We start from the raw sequence: 24,223 nt of genomic DNA, 5'->3' as shown, positions 1-24,223 counted from the left end.
AGGCCACGCCCTGAGCACGCCTCCGTCTCCGCCCACTCGCGTAGGGCCCCGCCTCTTTCTGTTTGTGGGCGCGGCCTTTAGGAAAACTCCGCCCCTCCCACGCAGGCAGAGCGGAGCTGGGTTCGTGAGCTCCGCCCCTTTGGGGCGTGTCGCCGCCAGGCCACGCCTTTTCCCGTTCATTCCCGCCCCCCGTTCCCCCCTCCCCGGACCCCGTTCCCCCCCGGCCCCGTTCCTGTCCCGTTCCAGCCCCGTTCGCCCCGGCCCCGTTCGCCATGAGCCGCCTGGGGCCGTCGCTGCCGCTGCTGCTGCTCGGGGCGCTGGGGGCGCTGAGCCCCCCGCGGGCCGCGGGGCAGGAGCCGCCCCCGAGCCCCCCGCCCAGCCCCCGGCCCAACGCCACCAGGTAACGGCACCGACGGGACCCCTCCGGGACGGCAGCCCCGAGACCACCCCGGGCCCCCCCCCCACCGGCACGGGACTCCCGGGATCCCCCCCCGGGACGGGACCGCCCCCCGAACGTGGCACCGCCACCCCCGCGGACGGGGCTGGGCCTGGGGCGGGACATTCCCGGTTCGGGACAACTCGCTCCGGGAGCCCCGCGCGGTTCCCGACCCCCCCCAGGCACCGGGAGCCTCTCGCTGCCCGGTCCAGAACCGGAGCCACGAACCAGGAGCTCCCCCAGAGCCGGGGCTGCCCCGAACCCCCCGGAACCGGGACCCCCGCATCGCCGGGTTCCCTCGGTTCTGACTCCGCCGTGTGCCCCCCAGGCCGGTGTTCCCGGTGTTCCCGTGCGGGGGGGACCATCGCGGCGAGTCGGGGTTCATCGCCAGCGAGGGCTTCCCCCGGCACTACCCCCCCGGCAGCAACTGCACCTGGACCATCACGGTACGGACCCCCGGGGGGCTCCCCGGAGACCCCGCACGGTCACCCCGACACCCGAGGGACTCCCCGGAACCGGCAACCTCCACCTGGTCACCCGGGGCTCCCTGGATAGGGCGACCCTGCAGTGTCCCCAGCTCCAGCTGGTGACCCCCAATGTCCCCAGGTGCCCGAGGGCCAGGTGGCCACGCTCTCATTCTGTGTGTTCAACCTGGAGCCAGACCCCAATATCCCCAGACTCCAATGTCCCCAGACCCCACTGGTGTCCCCAGGTGCCCCAGGGCCAGGTGGCCACGGTCTCATTCTGCGTGTTCGACCTGGAGTCAAACCCCAATATCCCCAGACCCCAATGTCCCCAGACCCCACTGGTGTCCCCAATGTCCCCAGGTGCCCGAGGGCCAGGTGGCCACGCTCTCGTTCCGCGTGTTTGACCTGGAGCCGGACCCGCGGTGCCGTTTCGACGCCCTGTCGGTGTTCGGGGGCCACGGCCCCGCGGCGCCGCTCCTGGGGCGCTTCTGCGGCACCTTCCGCCCCGGGGCGCTGCGGGCGCCCCAGAACCGGCTGCGCCTGACCATGGAGAGCGACGGCGCCACGGCCGGACGGGGCTTCCTGGCCTGGTTCAGCGCCGGCAGCCCCCCGAGCCACGGTGGGTAACGGGGGAGACCCCCGGGGCAGAAACGGGGAGCGCCGCCGGCGGGGAGCAGGGACAGGCCCGGGGGACGCCCCAAAACCACCCTGGAAATGTGCAGAGACCCAAAACCTCACAGCAATGCCCTCAAAATCTGGTGGAGACCCCAAAGTGCCACAAAGAGCCCCAAAATCTGAGGGATGACAGGGCAAAAGGCCTCCCCGGACAGAGATGGGAAAGAGGGAAAAACAGGTGAAATTGGAAAATTTCATAGGAGAAAAGAGTGGGAATGAGGAAAGAACAACAGTAGGAATGAGCAGAAAATAATGGGAATAAGGAAAAACAGGGGGAATTAGGAAAAAACAACAGTAGGAATGAGCAGAAAATAATAGGAATGAGGAAAAACAGTGGGAATTAGGAAAAAGCAACAGCGGGAATGAGAACAGTGGGAATGAGGAGAAAACAAAACAGTGGAATGAGGAATACTAGGACACTTTATTAAAACTCTTTATTTTATTAAAACACTGTTTTAATAAAAAACACTAGTAATGAGAACAGTGGGAATGAGGAAAAAAGAGTGGGAATGAGGAGAAAACAGTGGGAATTAGGAACAAGTGTGAATGGAAAAGGAGGGAAAAGTGTGAAACTGAAAACAGAAAGGGAAAACCCCGATGGGGAGAAAAGTGAGAAAATAAAAAAAAAAAGAGAAATGAAGGAAAAGTGTGATGAAGAAATTGAAAAGGGGAGAGAGGAAATGGGGGGAAAGTTTGAGGAGAAAACAGGGGAATGAGGGAAAAGTGCAAGGGAGGAAAGGAGGGAAAAGCTGAGGAGAAAAGGAGAGGAAAGTGTGAAAGGAAAAGGAGAAAAATAAGAGGAAAAGAAAAAATGAGGGGAGAAAAACTGAAAAGAAAAAAATTTAAAAACTGAGGGAAAAAAAGAGTGAAAAGAAAGAAGTTGGAGATAAAAGCCAGAGAGGAAAATGGAGCAAAACGTTACGATGAAATGAAGGAAACTTCATTTTTTTTGTCAAAAAAAAAAAAAAAAAAAGCACAAAATGAAGGAAACTTCATTTTTTGGCACAAAAAAATGGCACAAAAGGGAGGGAAAAGCTGAGAGGGAAAGGAGGGAGCACTGAGACCCTGAAACCACCCAGACCCCAAATCCGTACAGAGACCCCTCAAAGCCGCATGGAACATCCCAAACCGCCCCAAAAAAACCCAAAGCCACCCCAAAAAGCGCCGTGGAGCCCCCCAGGCCCCCCCCAACCCAGCCCAACCCTTTTGCAGGCCCCCCCCAGGGACGGCGGCGCTCGGGGGTCTTTAATAAACCCCAATTTTTCGGGGAGTCCTGGCACTATTTTGATGGTGAGTACGACCCCCCCGCCCCCCCCAAAAAATTAAAGAATTAAAAAATGTACAGAAAACATTCCCGGGGGGGGTCTCACTCCCCAGATTCCATCTCCTCAACAGTCCCAGGGTGGTTTTGGCGGAGCCCTCCCCAAATTTCCCCCAAAATTTTGGGGGCTCTCAGGGACAGAGGAGACGCCGGCGGTGTGGGGAGGGAAGGGGGGTCCAAAGGTGTTTGTGCCCCCCAAAAATGCGACCCCCACCCTCCCCAGAGCATCAGTTTTGTGGCGGGAGGCTGGAGAAGCCCCAGGGCAGCCTGAGCACCCCGAACTGGCCCGAGGAGAATTATCCACCCGGGATCAGCTGCTCCTGGCACATCGTGGCGCCCCCCGGCAAGGTCTGGGGGTTTCACAGCGGGTTTGGGGGGGCGTTTGGGGTGTCAGGAGGATTAGGGGACGTTTAGATTTGGGGGCTGGGGGGGTCAGGAGGGATTTGTGGGTGTTCAAGGGGGGGTTGGTGAGTCTGGGGGGGGTTTGGGGGGCGATAGGAGGAATTTGGGGGGGTCACAAATCCTTTGGGAGGGGTCAGAAATTCCTTTTTGGGGTCACAATGGGATGTCACAGGAGGCTGAGCAGAGACTGGGGGGGCTCGGGGGAATTTGGGGAGGGGTCTGCAGGGTCTGGGGGAAGCCGGGGGGGTCCGGGGGGGGTCTCAGCACGGGTCCCGGGTCGGGGGGGATGTGCAGGTGGTGGAGCTGCGGTTCGGGAAGTTCGACGTGGAGCCCGACCCGCATTGCCGCTACGATTACGTGGCCGTGTTCGAGGGGGGGGCGCGGGACGACGCGCGGCGCCTCGGCCGCTTCTGCGGGGAGGAGACCCCCGGGTGAGCCCCCTCCCCACGAGGCCCCCCGGCCCGCCCCTCCGATCTGCCCCGATCCCTCCGAAACCCCCCCAAATACCCCCTGACAGCAACCGGGACCCTCTGAGCACCCCCCAAACCCACCTGTGGTCCCCCCAAACCCACCTGGGACCCCTGAGCATCCCCCCAACCCCGTGTGATCCCCCCCTAAACTGCCCCGATCCTTCTTAAACCTTCCGGATCCCCCCAAATCTCCTCTGACAGCAACCGGGACCCCCTGAGCACCCCATAAACCCACCTGGGACCCCCCCAAACCCACCTGGAATCCCCCCAAACGCACCTGGGAGCCCATGAGCACCCCCTGAACGCACCCGGGACCCCATGAGCACCCCCCAAACCACCCGAGACACCCCAAATCCCCCTGACCCCCAAATCCCCCAGCCCCATCGTGTCCAGCTCCCCGGAGCTGCTGGTGCAGTTCGTGTCCGACCTGAGCGTCACCGCCGACGGCTTCTCGGCCTCCTACACCCTGCGGGACCCCGCGGGGGGCAGCGAGACCCCCGAGACCCCCGCCCCAAAGCCCCGCGGGGGCCCCAAGGCCAAGGCGCCCCCCGGCCCCAACGCCGAGCCCGTCCCCACGGCCGCCCCCTGCCCTCAGCGCTGCCGCCGCGCCGGGACCCTGCAGAGCAACTTCTGCAGCAGCGACTTCGGTGAGAAACACCCCGGAAACACAGCGGGGAGAGCTCGAAATAGGGGGGAGAATCCCTAAAATTGTGAGGGGAAAGTGAGGCTGGGAGTCTGGAGAAGTCCCCAGAACCGTGAGGGAAACTGAGGCAAGGAGCGCTCGAAAAGTTCTGGAGAATTCCTCAGAACCGTGAGGGGAACCTGAGGCCCGGCACTGGAGAACTCCCCAAATCTGTGAGGGCAAATTGACGCGGGGAGTGCCCAGAAGGTTCTGGAGAATCCTCAAAACCATGAAGGGAAACTGAGGCTGGGAGTCTGAAGAATCCCTCAAAAACGACAGGGGAAACTGAGGCAGGGAGCACCCAGAAAGTTCTGGAGAATTCCTCAGAGCCGTGAGGGGAACCTGAGGTCGGGCGCTGGAGAATTCCCCAGAACCGTGAGGGGAAAGTGAGGTCGGGCTCCCACAAACCCCCAACCCCGAGCTTTAAGGGTTCTTACCCCGTTCCCGTCCCTGCAGTGCTGACCGGGACGGTGAAGTCGGTGTCGCGGGGCCCTCCGCAGGAGCCGGGCTGGGCCGTGCTCTCCGTGCTCGGCGTGTTCAAGGCGGCGGCGGCGCTGGGGCTGCCTCAGCCCGCCAAGGGATCCTCGCTGCGGGTGCAGCTGCCCTGCCGCCTCTGCCCCGCGCTCAAGAAAGGTGCGTGTGCCCGGGGGGCGCCCGCGGGGCTCTGCTCGGGCCCCCTGGCCCTGACGCCCCCTCCCCAAATCCCTTCCAGGCTCCAGCTACGTCCTGATGGGGCGGCTGGGCGCGGACGGGGCGGCGCTGCTACCGCCCGACGCCTTCGTGGTGCCCTACCGCCCGCAGCAGCAGCAGGTGCTGGGCAACCTCAGCAAGAGGCCGTGTCGGGGGAGCCCCTGAGGGACCCCGGCCCTGAGACCCCCGCCCCGGGCCGCGGGGGTGCCCCCCGAGCATTCGGTAATAAAGGGTGCAGAGATGGAGCGTGTGTGTGAGGGGTCTGGGGGCAAAGAGGCCGGGCGACGCAGTCAAAGGGGGGACCTCAAAATGGGGACTCCAAAATGGAATTCTCAAAGTGGGACCTCAAAATGGGAGCCCCAAAATAGGACCCTCAAAATGGGACTCTCAAAATGGAACCCTAAAAATAGGACCCCCAAAATGGGACCCTCAAAACTGGATCCCAAAGTGAGACCCAGAAAATGGGACCCTCAAAATGGGGACCCCCCCCCTTGAAAAGGTGCGGCTCCTTTAAGAGGAGCGGTGGGCGGGGCTGAAGCACCGGGGCGTGGCCTCCAAGCCTTCCCTGTTTGTCAATCATTGCCGTAGCTCCTGATTGGTGGAGCCGTCATGCCCCGGCCACGCGCAGGGTTTTTATTATCCCGCTTTTGCGTCAAACGCGATTGGTTGGCGCCGCGTCAATCTCGGGCGCTGCTCCCACCTCCTCTGTTTCGATTAAATGATGCCAAAATTCTCGTTGCCGTTGCCAGGCAACGAGCTCCCCGCGATTGGTGGAGATTGTGCTTTAGCTGTGATTGGCTGCAGTTGGGCAGCATCCCCCATCACTTGACGACGATTTGTTCAACCTACCTATCAATCAAAGACCAAACTTCCGCGTTTCTCCAGGCAGCGCCCCCCACTGTCCCTCTCCGATTCGCCGTGTCCCCTCGCGCCCCTTGCTCTGACTGGCTGCCACTCTGGCCCCGCCCCCGCGGCGGGGTCCGGAAGCGTCCGGGGTTCAGTCGGGCAGCGGCGGCCGCGGCGAGCGGAGCTCTGGGTCCGCCATGGCGGCGGGGGCGCTGGGGGCTGTCTCGGCTGAGCCGCCGCCGCTGCCGGGCCGTCTGCCCGGAGGAGCCGGCACGGAGCGCGCCCTGGAAGAAGCAGAGGCCTCCGGTACCCTCAGCCTGGCCGGCCGGCGGCTGCGCGCCTTCCCGGCGGCGGCGGCGCGGCGCTGGGACCTCAGCGATACCACTCAGGCCGGTGAGGCCGCGGCCCCAGGGCAGGACCCCCGACCCCTCCCTACAGCCCCGGGTCCCTTGGGGTGTTTCCCAGGGGAAGCTGCGGCTGCCCCGCCTCCCTCGGCGCGTCCCGGAGCCCGAGGCCCGCGGGAGCTGCCGGAGGCGCCGGGACGGGACGAGCCGGAGCTCCCGGTCCGGGCGGTCCGGCGGCTTCAGCGTCCCCGAGCTTCAGCCGGGCGGCTCGGGATCCATCAGCACCGCTGTCCCCGCGGATCTGCGTCCCCTGTCCTTATCCCGAGGCGTCCTTTATCCCCATTAGTCCCTTCCTGAGGCTGCCTTGTCCCTGTCGTTCCCTATTCCCGGGAATGCCCCGTCCCTGCGGGTCCCCTCCGCTGTCCCACACGCTGCCCCGGCTCCCTCCAGACCTGTCCCGGAACCGTTTCGGGGAGGTGCCGGAGGCCGCCTGCCGCCTGGTGTCTCTGGAAGGGCTGAGCCTGCACCACAACTGCCTGCGCAGCGTCCCCCCGGCCATCGCCAACCTGCAGGCCCTGGCTCACCTGGACCTCAGGTACGCTCCAGCCCCGCCGGTGTGACCGGGAGGCTCCAGCGGTGCCCCTGAGCCCGCCGTGTCCCCTCCGCAGCCGCAACCAGCTCAGCTCGCTGCCCGCCTGCCTGTGCCTGCTGCCGCTCCGCGTCCTCAACGCCAGCAACAACCGCCTGGCCCGGCTGCCGCCGAACCTGGGCGCCCTCCGCACGCTGCGGCAGCTGGTGAGCCTAGCCCGGGCCGGAGGGACCCCGCGGGGCCGCGCCGGGCCCCGCTGAGCCCCGTCTCGCCCCGCAGGACGTGGGCTGTAACCGGCTGCGGGCGCTGCCGCCGGGGCTGGGGCAGCTGCGGGCGCTGCGGGACCTCAACGTGCGGCGGAACCAGCTGGCGGCGCTGCCCGAGGGTGGGTGAGGGTCCTGGGGGGTCCCCTCGATCTCCCCTCCATCCCGTGTCCCACCGGCAGAGCTCTCGGAGCTGCCCGCGGGTGGGTGAGGGTCCTGGGGAGGGGGTCCCGCCGCTTTTGGGGGTTCCCTCCATCCCGTGTTCCCCCCGGCAGAGCTCTCGGAGCTGCCCCTGGTCCGCCTGGATTTCTCCTGCAACCGGGTGGTGGCGATTCCGCGCTGCTTCCGCCGCCTGCGGCACCTCCAGACGCTCCTGGCGGACAACAACCCGCTCCAGTTCCCCCCTGCGCAGGTGAGGAGGGTCCCGGGGAGCCCCCCGACCCCCCAAAAGCTGCGGCTGAGCACTCTGTGCCCCCCAGATCTGCCTGAAGGGCAAAGTCCACATCTTCAAGTACCTGGAAGCCGAGGCTGCCGCCCATCCCGTGCCCGCATGGTAAAGGGGGGGCTCGGGGAGGGTCGCCCCGCTGTTTTTGGGGTTTTTGGGTCTCTCTGAGCGCTGTTTGCCCCCTCCCCGCAGCCCCCCGGACGAGCCGTGTCCCCTCCGGCAGCGAGGGGGGCTGGACTCCGGCTTCCACAGCGTGGACAGCGGCAGCAAGCGCTGGTCGGGGAACGAGGTGGGATTTGGGGGCGTTTTGGGGGAATTTCGGGGGGATTTGGGGTGTTCCCAACCCTGCACCCCCTTTGGCACCGTTTCAGTGCTCGGATGAGTCCTCGGAGCTGTCCCGGCAGCACAGGGAGATGCACGGCGGGGCAGGTGAGGGGAGAGGGTCCCCAAAATCCTACCCGGGGTCCCCAAAACCCCCCTAAGACCCTCTGTCACCTTTTGGGGACCCCCCCTGTCACCCCCATGTCCCCACAGCCGGTGACAGTGACCCGGAGCAGCTGGAGGAGGAGCCCTCGCCCGAGGTGATGTCACCCCCAAAATCTCTGATCCCCCCCAAAATTTTGGGGTTTTCCCCCAAATCCTGACCCCCCCTTTGTCCCCCCCCAGGAGCAGCAGAGCCAGACCCCGAGAGGTGACAGCCCTGAGGGCAGCAGGTGAGGGGTCTGGGGGCTCTGGGAGGGCTCTGGGGGGTTTGAGGGGGTCTGACCCCCCCCACCCCCCGTCCCTGCAGGGGGGTCCCCAATTGCCGGCAGCGCCCCAAGAACCTGGAGGTGTGGATGGAGAGAGAGAGGGAGAGGAGCCGGGACAGGTACAGGGAAAGGGGAATTGGGAAATGGGAATGGGGACTGGGACAGGTATTGGGAAATGGGGAGTGGAGGCTGGGAATGGGGACTGGGAAATGGGAAATGGGGACTGGGACAGGGACTGGGAAATGGGAGTGGGGTTTGAGGTTTGGGGAGTGGGAATTGGAGTTTGGGACTGGGAATGGGAATTGGGATTGGGAAATGGGGACTGAGAACTGGGAATTGGGGACTGGGAATTGTGTTCAGGGATTGGGAACTGGGGTTTGGGATTTGGGATTGGGAAATGGGCACTGGGAATTGGGGCGCTGGGATGGGATTGGGAATGGGATGGGACAGAGGGACACAGGCCGGGCACTGGCTGCTCTCACCCCCTCAGGACCCCTCCCCGGAGACCCCCCCAGGACCCTGATGGAGCCCCCGGACCCCCAAAACCCGGCGCCTGTCTCAGCCCTTCCTCATCCTCCTCCTCCTCCTCTTTCTCCTCGCACAGTGCCACCAAGCCAGGTATGACAGTGTCCCCAAAGTGTCCCCTCCCCAGCCCCTGGCCCCAAAAACTCCCCTGTGACCCCTCCCCAGTGCCCCCTGACCCCTCGAATGTCCCCGCAGCCCCCCCGGACCCCGACCAGCTGATGGCTGAGCTGCGCCAGGTAACGCCCCCATCCCCTCCCCGGGTATTTTGGGGGGGTCTGCGGCTCTGTGCCCCCCTGACTCGCTCGGGGGGTCCCTGCTGTGCCCCCCACTCCGCAGAGCCTCGAGGCGCTGCTGCAGCTGCGGCTGCCGGAGGAGCTGGGGGGGGACCTGGAGCTGCTGGGGCGTGTGGCGGCGCGGCTGCGGCCCTGGGCGGTGAGTGACTGCCCTAAAACACCCCAAAATAACCCCAAAACTGCCCTGCATGGCTGCGGCCCTGGGCGGTGAGTGACTGCCCTAAAACACCCCAAAATAACCCCAAAACAGCCCCAAAACTGCCCTGAGCGGCTGCGGCCCTGGGCGGTGAGTGACTGCCCTAAAACACCCCAAAATAACCCCAAAACAGCTCCAAAACTGCCCTGCGCGGCTGCGGCCCTGGGCTGTGAATGGGACCCCAAAACTGCCCTAAAGTACCCCAAAACAGCCCCCAAATCCCTTTTTTACCCCCTAACCCCAAATAAACACCCCCAAACCCCCTTTTTGACTCCCTGACCCCTCAACCATCACCCCCCAAACCCCATTTTTACCCCCAACTCCAAAAATGACCCCCAAACCCCCCCTGACTCTCTCTTTTACCCCCCCAGAGCCCCCCCAGCCCCCGCCAGACGCCGCCGCCCTCCGAGGTACCGAGCTGGGAGGGGGTGGGGGTGGGATTGATTTGGGAGGGGTCCCATTCTTGTGGGGTGTCCCATTCTGCGGGGTGGGATTGATTGAGGGGGGGGGTCCTGTTCTGAGGGGGGTGTTGGGATTGATTTGGGGAGGTTCCTGGTGGGATTGATTGAGGGGGGGGCGTCCCACACCCTCCCAGGGCTGACGCGAGGGTCCCCCCCCCCCAGGTGAAGCCCCCCCACCCCCGGCGCCCCCCCCCCGGGCTGCTCTTCATCCTCTTCTACGGCCTCCTCATGGCGCTGCTCCTGGCCGCACACCGCGCGCTCTTTGGCTGCTGAGGGACCCCCCAAAAACCCGGGGAACCCCCCAGAACTTGGGGGAGCCCCCCCGGACCCGGGGGAACCCCCAAACCCCCAGGGGGGTCCCGATCTTTGCACCTTTTCTCGTCCCCTCCCCTTTGTCTTGTGCCTTAACGCTGGGGAAACTGAGGCAGGGAAGGGGGAGGGGCTGAACACCCCGTGCCCCCCTGGGGGTGTGAACTCAATTATTCATATTATAATTAATTATGAGTTATTATTATGAGTTTTATTATTATAATAAGTTGTCACTATTATAATAATGAGGTATTATAGTGAGTTGTTATACAGGACTGTGAACATAAGTTAATTATTACAGTTAATTGTAACTTAATTATGGCGGAGGAACACTAAAATAAGGATGACCAAAATTTATTGTAATTAAATATTATTATTAAAATTATTATATTTAACTAATATAGGGCTGTCGCTCTAATTATTATAACAGTAATAGTTTTGTTTCTGAGTGTGGATACCCCCCTCAAAATCAGACTTGGTACATCCCTGTCCCTTTGTGACACCGATCACCGGCTGGGACCAAACCCCGGGGCGGGGGGGTTCAGTCCTGCCCCTCTCCTGCTGCCACCGCTCAGCTTTTTGTCCGTTTTCGCCCTTTCTGTGCCCAAAAGGGGACGCCCCCCGCCCCCCAAGCTGTGCTGTGTCGCCCCGTGTGTCCCCCCCCCCCCCACCCCGTCCCCAAAGCTCCGCCGCTAATTCCGCCCTTCCCCAGCAGGTGCGGGAGGAGCCGAGCCGGGCCCGGGCCCCGCAGGAGGGGCTGGGGGCGTCCGTCCCCCCCCGGTGCTTCCGTTAATTCCCCTCCACCCCCCTCGGTGCCTCCGTTAATTCCCCCCCCCCGGTGCCTTCGTTAATGGCCAACCCCGGTAATTTCCCCTGGCACCATCTTTGTTGAGGGCAGGCTGCCATGACCGCACCTTCATGGGGTGAGGCCCAGGCCGCCATCGTGGCTGAGGGCACATAGGGGGCTCTGGGGACGCCATCTTTAATGAGGGCAAAGCCGTGAAGGGGAGGCTTCACCCATGGCCGCCATCTTTACCGAGGGCAGAGCCCTAAGAGGAGGCCGCCATCTTTACCGAAGGCACAGCCGTGAGGGGAGGTCTCGGCGCGGCAACGCAGCGAGACGGATCGGAGCCGTTTTTACCGAATATATATTAGATATCGCGATAAATCTCTCGGAACAAAAATAAAACCTGGTCCCGGCGGAGAGGCCGTGTGCTGCGGGGCCCCCAGGGAGCAGCTGTGGTCATAGGAAGGGGTTGGTGGCCCGGTGCCGGATCCCAAACGGCGCCGCCGGGGCCGGGACAGTCTGGGGGGGCACAGGGGGTGTCAGCGGCAGGGAAAGGGGGCCCGGACCCCTCCTCAACCCCCCGGTGCTCACCACGAAGGGGTTGGTGGAAGCTTTGGCAACGCTGAACCCAGAAAAAGGCAAACCTGAGGGGGGAAAATGGGGAGGGGTCAGTGGGAGGGTGGACAGTTTATAAACATATAAAATTTAACAATATTTAACCCGCTCGTCTCTTACCATCGGCCTGGAAGGGGCTGGGGAAGCCCCCAGGAACAGGGGGCAAGGTGAAAGCAGCACCTGAGAGAGGGGACAGAGGATTGGGACCCCCACACCCCACCCTGGTCAGGGAATTGGGGGTCAGAGGCGTCCCAGACCCACCCTGGTCAGGGAATAATGGGGTCAGGGAACTGGGGGGGCTCAGGGGGTCACTCACCAGGCCCGTTGATCTCGAAGGGGTTTGTGGAGGGTCTGGGGGCCACAGGAGCTGTGAAGGGGTTGGTGTAGCCTGGGGGGTGGGCACAGGTGTCACCGTGGAGGGATGGTGGGACCCCAAGCCCCCTCCCCAGCACCCCAAGGGATGAGGAGACCCCAATCACCCCCTTGCCCATCAATTCCAGGTGTCCCAAAGACCTGGGCGGCACCAAAGCCCTCCCTGGTCCCTCTCCAAGAGTCCCGGGGGCTCTTGGGGTACCTGTGGTGCTGGGGGGGATGTGGAAGGGGGGCACAGCCCCCCCAAACGTGGGTGCTCCAGGGCTGGTTCCAAAGGCATCGAAAGCAGGGAAGGCAGACCGGGCTGGGGCAGGGCCTGGGGACAAAGCTGGGGTCACTCAGGGGTTACCAGGTCACTGGAGACCCCCGTGCTCCCATCCCCGAGTCCCCGAGACCCCCAAGCTCACCAGGGAAGGCTGCGAAGGCGGGGGCAGGAGCTGGGCTGGCGAAGGGGTCCCCCCCGATGTCAGCCAGGAGGTCGGTGCTGGCTTTTCGGGCAGCTGGGCGAGGCTGCGGGGACACCGCAGGGTCAGGGGGGGCTGTTCCCACCTCGGCACCCCCAGGAGGGGTCCGGTCCCACCTGTGGCAGCGTCCCTGTGTCCCCGTGGAGGAGCTGGGGGGGCCCGGGCTCTGCTGAGGTGCTTTGGGGGGGCTTCACTTGTTCTTTCACTTGTTCTTTCACTTGTTCTGGTGGCACGTACCTGCCATGGGAGGGGAACAATTATCTCAGGGGTCCCCACCCCGTGCTGCCCCCCGTAAAAACGTCCCCAGCCCCTTTCCTACCATCGCTTCTTCTCGTATTTCTCCTGCAGGAACTCCTTCACCTTCTGGGGGTCACGGGAGTCGGGGAGCAGCGACGTCCGGGGGTCGAAGGTGCCAAGCCAGACCCTCCTGCAGGCCTGGGGGGCCGGGGAGGGTCCGTGGAGACGGGGACAGGGTGGGATGGACACGGCAGAGCCCCCCCAGCAACCATCCCCTTACCTCATTGCCATGCGCCTGCAGGAACAGCACCTCGGCCTCGCTGAACGTGGTCATGGAGATGGACTTGACGCGGTGCGGGGGGTTCAGTCCCCGCCTGCGGGGGGATTCGGGGGGTCAGCGCCCCCCCTGCGCCCGTAAACACCCAAAAATGAGCTTTGTGTCCCCAAAAAGAGGCGCCCGAATAGCGCAGCCTGTGAAGCCACGTGCCGCGGCCACGCCCCCTCCCGCCGAGCCCCGCCCACAAAGGGAACAGCCAATCAATGACACTTTGACGAAGTGCGGCCCCGCCCACCGCGCTCAGGTGTTAATTAGTCCCGCCCCCGCTCCTCCCCCGGGCCCGCCCTCACGCCCCGGCCATGCCCCGCTCACAGCGCCCCCGAGCAGCCGGTGCACACGAAGCTGCCCACGCTGATGTCCACGTAGGTGACGCCGCGCTGGCCGCATTCGAAGCAGAGCCGGTTGGCGGGAACCGCGCTCACCAGCTCCCGCACCCGCCGGCACCAAACCTCGGCCTCCGCGTCGCGGCTCGCGCTGCCCCTGCGGGCTCCGGGGCCTCCGCCGGGCCCCGCTCCCGGCCCGGTGCCGGCGCTGCCCGCCGCCATCTTCCCGCTGTCGCAAGCCCCGCCTCCTCCGCCGCAGCGCCGCCGCTGATTGGCTGATTGACGCACCGCCCCCTAGCGTCCCGTGCGCCTCCGCTTCCCGCCCTTTCCGTCCCCTCAGCGCCGCCCCTCCCACCGCCCTGAGGGGATTCACCGCCCCTCGGCGGGAAACGCCTCGTTTTGGGCGGGTTTCACGGAAAAACGGCATTTTCCACCACCAAAACCGGCATTTTCCACCAGCGCCGCGTCCTGGCTGCTCCCGCGGTGAGGGACGGGGCTTTGGGGGTCTCTCACCTCTGGCTCTTCCTGCGCTTTCCGTCCCCTCAGCGGCGACCCTCCCATCGCCCAGAGGGGATTCACTGCCCCTTGGCTGGAAACGCCTCATTTTGGGCTGATTTCACGGAAAAACGGCCCTTTCCAGTTTGTCCCAGTTCGCCCCAGTTCAATCCCAGTCCCCTCTAGTTTATTCCAGTTCAATCCCAGTCCGTCCCAGTCCCCCCAGTCCCTCCCAGTTTATCCCAGTCCCCTCACCCCCCCCTCCTCTCAGCCAATGAGATCTCGCCATTCCCAGCCCCGCCCCCAGCGCACGCGCACATAGCTCTCCATCACTTCAGGGTTCCGAAATTTAGGTTTTTTTCCGGAATTTTTTTTCTTTTTTTTTAATTAAAAACGCCCGCGGGGCCGCCCCTCCCCCCGCCCCTCCCCCAACCCCCGCCCCTCCCCCCTAACGCTGGGGGGTCCCGCCCGCCCCTCCCCCACCCCTCCCCTTCCCCCGCGGCCCCCCCGGGAATAAAAATAGAAGCTCTGGGGTGGGGGAGGGACGGGGGGAGACGGTGGAGGGGGGAGGGGCGTCTCCATGGCAACCGGGGAGGGGTCACAGTGATGTCGCCGCGGCAACGGGGGTGGTCTTCATGGCAACCAGTGACATCATCAGGCAATATCACCCATTAGATTAATGACGTCATAGGGGATACCGATGACGTCACGGTGGCTACATCACCATGGTAACCAGTGACATCACAAGGTGACCTTGCCAGAGCAACGGGGCGGTCTCCATGGCAACTGGTGACATCATAGGGTGGCGTCAATGTAGCAATGGGTGATGCCATGAGGTGACATCACCGACTCCATTGGTGATGTCATAGGGTCACCAGTGAAATCACAGGGATGGTGTCACCATGGCAACCCAAGACATCATAGGATGATGTCGCCCCAGGGATCAATGACATCATAGGGCAATGTCGCCATAGCAGCCAGTGACGTCATCAGGTGATATCACTCGAGTAACCAATGACATCACAGGGCAAAGTTGACGTCACAGTGTTTGCATCACCATAGCAACCAGTAATGTCATAATGCGACATTGTCGTGGCAACTGGGGTAAAATGATGTCACAGGGGTGACATCACCAGTGACGCCACAGGGCGATGTTGCCATGGCAACCGGTGACGTCACTGGAAAAAATGATGCCGTAGCACTGACATCACAAACTGTGGGCAGTGACATCATTGGGCGATACCACCACAACGATTTATGACGTCACAGTGTCACCAATGACATCACCATCAGTGCAGTCATGGGATGATGTCATCATGCCAATATATGACATCATAATGGCAACCGACGACATCACAAGATGTCACCACCGTGGCCACCAGTGACATCACAGGATGGCATAACTATGGCAACCAGTGACATCATAGGGTCATTGATGACGTCACAGCAGTAACATCACCGCTGGAGGCAGTGATGTAACAGGGGTGGGTGACACCCCACAATGACGTCATCACTACCCCTCCCCCATCTCCATGGCGACGTTCTTGGGTCAAAGGTCACGGCCATTTTTATGGGGGGGTGGGGGAGGAGAGGTCCCCGGGGTGGGGGGGGTCAGCGGTTGGGTGGAGGATGGGGGAGGGGAAGGGGGGAGGGGCCGGGCCGCCCCTCCCCCCACGTTTGGCACAAATTTCTCCGTCCAAGAAAGCGGCAAAAAAAACCCCCAAAAAAATCTAAAATTGGGAAAAAAATCGTGGGTGGGGAGGGGCAGAGATGGGACCCCTCCCCCCCCCAGGGTTTGGCCTCGTTCTGGCCCAGCCAATCAGGATCATGCAGCTTTTGTGGGGGGTGGGTCTCCAAATCCCCTCCCCCACTGGGTCAGCCCCTCACCCACCCCATTTTTGGGCTCCCCCCTGGTTTTTGGGGGGTGGGGGAGAGGCGGGGTATGGGGGGAGGGGAGACCCCCCCCCCCATAATTCCGGCTGGGGTGGGGGAGGGGCGGATTCCCATGCGGGATTTATTTTTGAAGGGTGAGGGAGGGGCGGTCCCCAGGGTCGGGGAGGGGTCCCCAGGATGGGGGAGGGGTCCCCATGCGGCTCAGCCCCCCCACGGGGTGGGGGGAGGGGCAGGAACGGGAGTGGAGTCCCCAAAAATCATCAGCGGGTGGGGGAGGGGTGACCCCGTATTTGGGGTTTCCCTCCCGCAATTTTAGGGGTGGGGGAGGGTAATGGGTGGGGGATGGGCGGGTGGCAGAGGGGTTTCCCCCCCTTTAGTCCATTCCGGGCGGGGTCAGGAGCGGTGGGGGTGGAGCAGGACTTGGAGTGGGGGCGGGGCAAGAGCGGGGGGCGGGGCAGGATCGGGGGCGGGGCTCCCTGGCCCCTCCCCCTATACGCGCGTGGTGGAGTGGGGGTGGGGCAGGGCGCTGTTGTGGCCTGGGGGGGGGAAGGGCGCCCCGAAGGGGTGCAGGGCCGGGAGCCCCCCCGGCACCATGGTGATGGTGGTGGGGGGCGGGGGCAGCAGCGAGGGGGGCGGGGCGGCGCTGGAGGGGGGCGGGGCGTGGGCGGTGTGGGGGAGGGGCACGTCCTCGGGGGCCCTGCGCAGGGCCAGCGTGTAATCGGGGGGGCCCGAGGGGGGCACCTCGGGGGGCTCCCCTCCCCCCAGCCCCACCCCCATCCCCCCCACCCCCATCATCATGCCCACCCCTCCCCCCACCGCCGGCAGCTTCAGCTGCAGCTGCACCAGCTCCTCCTCCGCCCCGCCCCCGCCGTGGTGACCCCCCAGCAGGTCATTGGTGGCCACCACGCGGCCCGACGATGACGTGGGGGCCGTGGGCGGGCTCAGCCGCCGAGGCCCCACCCCCAAACCCCCCCGCAGCCCCTCCCCCACGGGGCGCTTGTCCCGCTTGTAGTAGAGCGCGGCGAAGGCCAGGATGTTGAGGAAGAGGAGGGAGGCGCCCACGGCCACGGTGACGCTGAGCTCCGTGGAGTAGTCCCGCGAGTCTCCGGGGAAGGGCGCGAAACGCCGGCGCCCGTCGCCGTCATCGTCGTCATCCTCGCCGCCGCCGAATCCGCCGTTCTGCACGGGCGTGGTGGGCGAGGGCCGCCGCGTGGGCGGGGGGCGGCGCGGGGGCGGCGGCAGGCGCGTGGTGGTGGACGAGGGCGGCAGCTGGTGCAGGTTGTGCAGGTGCGGCACCAGCTCCAGCCAGAACGCCACCTTGTTGGCGCGGTAGTGGTCGCGCACGCGCGGCTTGAGGCCGATGTGCAGGTAGCGCTTGTCCTTGCCGTCGAAGCGCGTCCACACCACCTCCTCGAAGCGGTTGGGCTTGGTGTGGATGAACTTGGTGTCCTGCGGCACCGGCTGGTTCGGGTCCCTGCGGGCAGAGTGACCGATTGACCAGCCGGCCAACTGAGCACATGGCCAGGTGACCAATCAATGACTGACGCACTGATCAATCACCCAACCCATCACCCAACCAACCAACAGATCACCCAACTGACTGAGTGACCAACTGACCGACCAATGACTGACCAAGCACCCAAGGAATCAATCAACAACCAACTGATCACTCAACCACTCAACTCTTCATCCAACCACTCAACTGATCACCCACCCAACCAACCATTGAACCACGCAACTGACCACTCAACCAAGAGATCACCCAGCTACCCAACTGATCATTCAACCACCCAACGACCCAACTGATCACCCAACTATTCAACTGACCCCTCAATTCTTCATCCAACTGACCATTCACCCAATCAACCATTCAACCACCCAACTGACCACTCAACCACCCAAGTGACCACTCAACCACTCAACTCCTCATCCAACTGACCAGTCACACCACCAACCATTCAACCACCTATCTAACCACCCAACTGACCACTCAATTGACCACTCAACCTTCCAACTGACCACCCAAAAACCCAACTGGCCCAACCATTGCCCAACCCTTCACCAACCGTTGCCCCACCCACCCTGTCTTGGCAAAGTTGGTCCAGTAGGTCATCACCACGGCACTGAGCATGACGTCGTTCTTGGAGAAGTTGCACGGGAAGAGGTCGGTGGCTCCCACCATGGGCACCCCGAACACGTAGGGGATCTCGTCGCCGTGCGCCGCGTCCGCCCACTCGGGCCGCGCGTCCGTCTGGCAGTGGTGGTAGAAGGTGTAGAAGTACACGGGCGACTGGTACTCGGCGTGCAGCTTGGCCGTGGCCACCGCCGGCGCCACCCACTGGTGGTCGGTGAAGAGCGCCAGCAGCGTCTTCCTCCTCATCTCGCCGTTGTCGCGGTCCGCCCAGTCCGTGTACATGAACTTGATGGTCTCCCTCAGGATGTCCTTGCCCTCGGGGTACCCGTAGAGGTTGTCCACGAAGTTGGACACTGTGAAGTCGAAGTAGGAGGCCGAGATGCCGTCCTCGCTCTCCAGTGAGTCCTCCACGAACTTGAGCCCCTCGCCCTGGTTGACGCCGATGAGGATGTCGTAGTTGAGGAACTCGCCCTGCTGCATCAGGATCTCGGGGTCGTCGGGCACCACGTCGCCGTCCACCACTGGCCCGAAGGCCACGTGGTAGCGGGCGGGCTGCACATCCTGGTCCACCAGGGCGCGGAAGGGCTGCCGGCGCAGGCACTCGACGGCGGCGCCGGTGTCGGCGCGCGCTCGCAGCCCACCTTGGCCGCCAGCAGACGGGTGTATTTCAGGGGTTGGTAGTTGACCGACCAGCTGGCGATGGCCGTGCCGCTCTGCGCGATGGCCTTCTGGAACAGGCCTGGAGAAAGCAGGACACGGGGTCAGTGGGGGCGTGGGGTGGGGTGGGATTGGGGTTTGGGGGTCATGGGAGGTGTTTCGGATGGGGTCTCACCAGGTCATGGGGGATGTGGGGATGGCGTCCTACCAAGGTTTGGGGTCATAGGGATGGGGTCTCACCAGGGTTTGGGGTCATGGGGATGAGGGATTGGGGTTCCACTAGGTTTGGGGTCATTGGGGTCACAGGGATTGGATTTGTCCTTGATATTAATTTTGGGGCCATTTCCCTCAGTTTCGGTACCTTCCGAGTGGTGTGAGAGGATGAGGAGGCTGACGCAGGCGGCGCCGGCGCCGGAGCCGAAGATGGTGATGCGCTGGGGTCGCCCCCAAAGTGCCCGACGTTCTCATGGAGCCACCGCAGCGCCTGGATCTGGTCCAGGAGTCCGTAATTGCCCTTGGCCGCCTGGTCCCCCGTGCTCAGGAACCCTGGGGACACCGAGGGGACATTGGGGACATCGTGGGGACATCGAGGGAACATCATGGAGACACCACGAGGACGTTGGAGACACCACCAGGGATGTTGGGGACACCGAGGGGACATTGGGGACATCATGGGGACACTGGCAGGGAGGTAAGGACACTCTCAGGGACATTGGGGACGCTGCCAGGACACCAAAGGGACATAGGGGACATGGTGCCAGGGACATTGGGGGACAGGGCCAGGACACACAATGTCCCCAACGTCCCCAGTGTCCCCAGTGCCCTTACCCAGCATGCCCAGCCTGTAGTTCATGGTGACAACGATGACATTGCCGTAGGCCGCCAGGACGCTGCCATCGAACATGTCCCCAATTCCCCCAATGTCCCCCAATGTCCCCAATGCCCCCAAATGCCCCCCAATGTCCCCAATGTACCCAATGCCCCCCAATGTCCCCAATGCCTCCAATGTCCCCAATGCCCCCATGTCCCCAATGTCCCCAATGTCTTCAGAGCCCCCAATACCCCCAGTGTCCCCAGTGTCCCCAGTGTCCCCAATGCCCTTACCGAGGACCCCCAGCCGATAGTTCATGGTGACAACGATGACATTGCCGTAGGCCGCCAGGACGCTGCCATCGAACATGTTCCCCGTCCCCTCCATGTAGGAGCCACCGTGCAGGAACAGCATCACCGGCTTCTTGCCGCTGTCACGGATGTCTGGGGACACCAAGAGGACATTGGGGTGACATTGGGGACACTGGGGACACTGAGGACATCAGCGATATCAGGGACATTGGGGATATCATTGGGGGGATTGGGGACATTGGGAATATCAGGGATATTGGGGATCTTGGGGGCATTGGGGACATTGGAGATATTGGGGATATTGGGGACATTGGGACAGGGGCAGTGAGAGCATCACCGGCTTCTTGCCGCTGTCATTGGGGACATCAAAATGACATCCAAATGACATTGGGGACATCAGGGAAATCAGGGCAGGGGGACAGGGTGAGGACACTTGGGGACATCGAGGGACAGGGCAGGGGCAGGGATGGGGACAGCTTGGGGACATCTCTGGGGGTGGGGACACCCTTGGGGACACCGTTGGGACATCCTTGGGGACCTCCCTGGGATTTGGGACATCCTGGGGACACCCTTGTGGTAATTTTGGGGTCATTTGGGGTCACTTTTGGAGACATTTAGGGTCATTTTGGGGTCACTTTGGGGTCACATGGGGACACTTTGGGTCAATTTGGGGTCATTTTAGGTCAATTTGGGGTAATTTGGGGTTTTTTTTTTCCCTTTTTTGGGGCCATTTCCATGGCAAACGTCCCCCCCCTTGGGGACAATGAGCAAAGGAGGGGGGGAGGGGGGGGACAAGGGAAGGGAGGGGAGGGGCATCCAAAAAACCACCAAAAAACCCAAAACCACCAAAACACCAAAAAAAAACACCAACAACAAAAAAAACCAAAAAACCAAAAATCTGCCCCAAACCCCCCCCGCGAAGAAGCCAAAAAAAACACAAAAAAAGAGAAAAAAAAGAGAGAAAAAAAGAGAAAAAAAAGAAAAAGAACAAAAAACCACAATAAAACAAAAAAAAGAAAAGAACCAAACCCCCCCCAGAAAAATTCCACAAAGAACCAAAAAAGGCACAAAAAAAAAAGATTTAAAAATTCCCCCCCTTCCCCCCCCCCACGGGAGAGAATTTGGGGGGTGGGGGAGGGGAAAGGGGGGAGGGGAAGAAAAAAAAAACACCCAAAAAAACCCAAAAAAACCCAAAAAGAAAAGGGGGGGGAAGAAGCAGAAAAATAATGCAAAAGACCCAAAAACGGCGGAATTTGCCCCAAAACATGCAGAAAATACCTGAGTCCGGGGGGGGGGCCGCCGGCCGCGCCGTCCTCGCGCTTTTTGCCGAGCAAACCTGGACCGGGGGGAGAGAAAAGGAAAAAAATTTGGGGCAAAAAGGAGCGAAAATGGGGTCGGGGGCAGGGTCGGGGGAAAGAACAAAAAAATTTAAAATTTAAAAAAAATTGGGGGGGAGGGGCAAAATTCCCCCCCCCCCGAAAAAAGAGGAGTTGGAACGTTCCAGAAACCTCCCCCATAAAAAATGGGGAGGGGAAAATGGGAGGAAAAATCCAAAATTGGGGGAAAATGGGAAAAATTGGAAATGGGGGAAAATGGGGAAAAAAAAGGCCCCAAAAGTTGGGGGAAAATGGGAAAAACTGGAATGGGGGAAAAATGGGGAAAATTGGAAAATGGGAGAAATGGAGGGAAATGGGGGAAAATGGGGGGAAAAAGCCCCAAAATGGGGAAAATTGGAAAAATGGGAAAAAAATTGGAAAAGGGCCCAAAAATGGGGCTGGGGGAGGGGCCAGGGGGGTGGAATGGACACTGAGTGGACACAGGATGGACACTGGGATGGACACTGAGTGGACACGGGATGGAAACTGAGTGGACACTGGGATGGACACTGAGTGGACACGGGATGGGACACTGGGATGGACACTGCATGGACACTGAGTGGACACTGAGTGGACACGAGATGAACACTGAGTGGTCACAGGATGGACACTGGGATGGACACTGAGTGGACACTGAGTGGACACTGGCTGGACACGGGATGAACACTGAGTGGACACTGGGATGGACACTGGGATGGACACTGGGATGGACACTGCATGGACACTGAGTGGACACTGAGTGGACACGAGATGGACACTGAGTGGACACTGGGATGGACTCTAAGTGGACACGGGATGGACACTGGGATGGACACTGGACACTGAGTGGACCCCGAGCAGGGGGCGGGGCTGTGGCTTGTGGGCGGGGCTTGAGAAGGGCTGCACCGCCCCCTTTTTGCCCAATTTTGTTGTTTTTTCCCCCAAATCCCAATTTCCAGATTTTCCCACCCAGATTTTCCCTTTTCCTGCCCTTTCCCCCCAGTTGGGGGTGGGGCCAGACCAGGCCACGCCCCTCACCTGTTTTCCCGCCTGCTTTTCCCAATTTCCCTGGATTTTGCCCCATTTCCTGATTTATCCGTTTCCCACTCCAGTTTTCCACTAAATTTTGCCCAAATTTCTCTTTTTTCTCCTGTTTTTTGGACTGAGATTTGGGGGTGGAGCTGCCCTTGCCCCTCCCTTGGCCCCGCCCCTTTCCTCAATTTCCACCGGTTTTTTTCCTCACTTTCCCAATTTTGCTCCACTTTTCTCATTTTTGCCCCAATTCCTTCCCTCACCTGTGTGGGGCTGGCCACGCCCCTCCCTCATTGACCACGCCCACCCTAACCTGGCCACACCCACATGTCTGTTCTTTGAATGGGTGCAGAGCTGAGTAGAGCCCCTCCCCTAACCTGACCACTCCCCATTTCCATAGCCACGCCCACTCCTGCCATTCCAAGTCCCCCCTCACCTGTCCCCAGGTGTGCCCAGGTGCTGTTGTGCCTGTCCATGGGTGTGTTCCTGCCCCTCACCTGTCCCCAGGTGTGCCCCAGGTGTGTTCCTGCCCCTCACCTGTCCCCAGGTGTGTCAAACATATCCCCAGGTATGTTCCAGGTGAGCCAGGTGCGTTGTGCCTAGTCCATAGGTGTGTTTCTGCCCCTCACCTGTTCCCCAGGTGTGATCACAGGTAATTTACCGTCCTCAGCGGGGCACGTGGAGGTTCAGGTAGACGACAGTCCTCGCTCTGCGCAGCCCCACACTCACACCCAGGTGTATCCCATCATGCCCAGGTATATCCCATGTCTCCCAGGTGTATCTCAGGTGTATCTCAGGGGTATCCACCTGTCCCCAGGTGTACCCCAGGTGTGCATTACCATCCTCTGTGGCACGTAGAGGTTCAGGTACAGGCAGTCCTCGCTCTGTCTTACCCAGACCCATCCCCAGGTATATCCCATGTATCTCAGGTGTACCCAGGTGTGTCACAGGTGTGTCACAGGTACCCTGCCATCCTCGGTGGGCACGTAGAGGTTCAGGTAGAGGCAATCCTTGCTCTGTATCCCCCCAGACCCCATCCCCAGGTATATCTCAATGTCTCCCAGGTGTATCTCAGGTGTATCTCAGGTGTATCACACCTGTCCCCAGGTGTATCTCAGGTGCATTACCATCCTCGGTTGGGCACGTAGAGGTTCAGGTACAGGCAGTCCTCGCTCTGCGCCGCCACGTAGGCGCCGGCCGCCTCCAGGTTGTCGCTGAGCCACAGGGGCAGCATCAGCGGCGGCGGCCCCGCGCGCAGGTTCTGGGGGCACGGCGGGGGCGAAGGCCGTGGCGTCGCGGACCCCCCCCCCCAGGCGGCGGGGGCCTCGGGGGGCGCCCAGCGGCGCGGGCCGAGCGGGGGGGCGGCGTAGGGCACCCCCAGGAAGCCTGCACCGGCCCCAGCAGCTCGTTGGAGAGGTCGCGGCGCGCGCCCCGCAGGCGCCCGTACTGCGTGGGCACCACCGGGAAGCGCGGGTCGGGCTCGGGGGGCGGCTCGGGGGGCGGCGGGCCCGGCTGGCCCGAGGGGGCCCGAGGGGCCGGAGGGGGCCGGACTGGCCGGAGGGCGCGGCCGGGGCCGGGGCGGCGCTGCCCAAAGGGCCAAGGCCAAGGCCAGGGCCAGGGGGGGAGGGGCGGGCATGGTGGGGGGGGAGGGGGGAGGGGAGGGGGAGGGGGTGGGGGGTTATGGGGAGGGGAGGGGGGGGGAGGGTGGTGGTGGTTGGGGGGTGGGCTGTGGTGGTGGGGGGAATTTGGGGAAAAATGGGGGAAAATGAGGAAAGAATGGAGGGGAGGTCAGAGAAAATGGGGGAAGAAATTTGGGGGGAATTGCGGGAAAATGGGGGAAGAAAATGGGGAGAAATAGGGGAAAAATGGGGGAAAATGGGAAAGGAAATTTGTGCAGGATTGGGGGAAAATGGGGGGAAAAATGAGGAAAGAAGTTTGGCGGGGATTGGGGAAAATGAGGGAAAAAATTTGGGGGAAATGGAGAAAAATGGAAGAAATTTGGGGGAAATTTGGGAAGAAATGGGGAAGAAATGCGGAAACGAAATTTTGGGGGGGATTGGGAAAAATGGGGAGGAAATAGGGGAAGAAATTTGGGGGAAATTTGGAGGTAATGGGGGAAATGGGGGAGGAAATTTGAGGACAATTTCGGAGAAATGGGGGCAAATGGGGAGGAAGGAGGGAAGAAATTCAGAGGTAATTGGGGAAATTTGGTAGAAATGAGGGAAGAAATTTTGGGG

General features: G+C 62.2%; 4 protein-coding genes across 7 annotated transcripts; 2 read left to right on the top strand and 2 right to left on the bottom strand.

The window, feature by feature from the left end:
• The first annotated feature begins 182 nt into the window (after positions 1-182).
• On the top strand, positions 183-5,388 carry PCOLCE (procollagen C-endopeptidase enhancer). The gene is made up of 8 exons (XM_074531503.1): positions 183-400; positions 765-882; positions 1,264-1,522; positions 3,123-3,247; positions 3,596-3,732; positions 4,150-4,418; positions 4,910-5,086; positions 5,166-5,388. The coding sequence occupies exons 1-8, from the start codon at positions 273-275 to the stop codon at positions 5,306-5,308; spliced, it is 1,356 nt and encodes a 451-aa protein (XP_074387604.1). The 5' UTR covers positions 183-272; the 3' UTR covers positions 5,309-5,388.
• Positions 5,389-6,101: 713 nt separating this feature from the next.
• On the top strand, positions 6,102-11,332 carry LRCH4 (leucine rich repeats and calponin homology domain containing 4). Of its 4 annotated transcripts, none has more exons than XM_074531499.1 (16): positions 6,102-6,382; positions 6,784-6,928; positions 7,002-7,128; positions 7,202-7,307; positions 7,461-7,597; positions 7,665-7,738; positions 7,823-7,919; positions 8,002-8,059; positions 8,165-8,211; positions 8,297-8,343; positions 8,421-8,498; positions 8,870-8,997; positions 9,070-9,140; positions 9,241-9,336; positions 9,765-9,803; positions 10,879-11,332. In XM_074531499.1, the coding sequence occupies exons 1-16, from the start codon at positions 6,187-6,189 to the stop codon at positions 10,954-10,956; spliced, it is 1,524 nt and encodes a 507-aa protein (XP_074387600.1). In that variant the 5' UTR covers positions 6,102-6,186; the 3' UTR covers positions 10,957-11,332. The 4 variants fall into 4 exon arrangements, with proteins under 4 accessions (XP_074387600.1, XP_074387599.1, XP_074387597.1 ...); XM_074531498.1 differs by having other exon boundaries at positions 10,876-11,332; XM_074531496.1 differs by having other exon boundaries at positions 6,103-6,382; positions 10,017-11,332.
• Positions 11,294-13,579, bottom strand: AGFG2 (ArfGAP with FG repeats 2). Its single transcript, XM_074531500.1, has 10 exons — positions 13,288-13,579; positions 12,919-13,012; positions 12,721-12,836; positions 12,518-12,638; positions 12,345-12,447; positions 12,140-12,253; positions 11,882-11,953; positions 11,686-11,745; positions 11,542-11,594; positions 11,294-11,469 (listed from the first exon to the last, which is right to left on the bottom strand). Exons 1-10 carry the CDS (start codon positions 13,518-13,520, stop codon positions 11,407-11,409), a joined length of 1,029 nt encoding a protein of 342 aa, XP_074387601.1. The 5' UTR covers positions 13,521-13,579; the 3' UTR covers positions 11,294-11,406.
• Positions 13,580-14,141: 562 nt separating this feature from the next.
• LOC141726566 (neuroligin-2-like) lies at positions 14,142-23,657 on the bottom strand. The gene is given in 8 exon segments (XM_074531495.1): positions 14,142-17,160; positions 17,768-18,447; positions 18,450-18,559; positions 18,839-18,913; positions 18,916-19,023; positions 19,582-19,731; positions 22,957-22,984; positions 23,143-23,657. Coding segments are annotated over 8 exon segments (2,616 nt in total). The 5' UTR covers positions 23,623-23,657; the 3' UTR covers positions 14,142-16,175.
• Positions 23,658-24,223: the final 566 nt, after the last annotated feature.

The sequence above is a fragment of the Zonotrichia albicollis genome, chromosome 36 (genome assembly GCF_047830755.1).
Source record: "Zonotrichia albicollis isolate bZonAlb1 chromosome 36, bZonAlb1.hap1, whole genome shotgun sequence".
Taxonomy (NCBI): domain Eukaryota; kingdom Metazoa; phylum Chordata; class Aves; order Passeriformes; family Passerellidae; genus Zonotrichia; species Zonotrichia albicollis.
The sequence above is the reverse complement of the archived record's forward strand: the minus strand, read 5'-3'. Positions and strand labels throughout refer to the sequence as shown.

What these genes read in the sequence shown, in the direction of transcription:
- AGFG2 (XM_074531500.1), bottom strand. Translation starts at nt 13,520, where the DNA reads ATGGCGGCGGGCAGCGCCGGCACCGGGCCGGGAGCGGGGCCCGGCGGA. An exon ending in AAATACGAGAAGAAGCGATG is followed by an intron (nt 12,639 to 12,720) that starts GTAGGAAAGGGG and finishes CTCCCATGGCAG; the next exon opens with GTACGTGCCACCAGAACAAG. An exon ending in ACACAGGGACGCTGCCACAG is followed by an intron (nt 12,448 to 12,517) that starts GTGGGACCGGAC and finishes GTGTCCCCGCAG; the next exon opens with CCTCGCCCAGCTGCCCGAAA.
- LRCH4 (XM_074531496.1), top strand. Translation starts at nt 6,187, where the DNA reads ATGGCGGCGGGGGCGCTGGGGGCTGTCTCGGCTGAGCCGCCGCCGCTG. An exon ending in GGAGATGCACGGCGGGGCAG is followed by an intron (nt 8,060 to 8,164) that starts GTGAGGGGAGAG and finishes ATGTCCCCACAG; the next exon opens with CCGGTGACAGTGACCCGGAG. An exon ending in AGGAGGAGCCCTCGCCCGAG is followed by an intron (nt 8,212 to 8,296) that starts GTGATGTCACCC and finishes GTCCCCCCCCAG; the next exon opens with GAGCAGCAGAGCCAGACCCC.
- PCOLCE (XM_074531503.1), top strand. Translation starts at nt 273, where the DNA reads ATGAGCCGCCTGGGGCCGTCGCTGCCGCTGCTGCTGCTCGGGGCGCTG. An exon ending in CTTCTGCAGCAGCGACTTCG is followed by an intron (nt 4,419 to 4,909) that starts GTGAGAAACACC and finishes CCGTCCCTGCAG; the next exon opens with TGCTGACCGGGACGGTGAAG. An exon ending in CTGCCCCGCGCTCAAGAAAG is followed by an intron (nt 5,087 to 5,165) that starts GTGCGTGTGCCC and finishes AATCCCTTCCAG; the next exon opens with GCTCCAGCTACGTCCTGATG.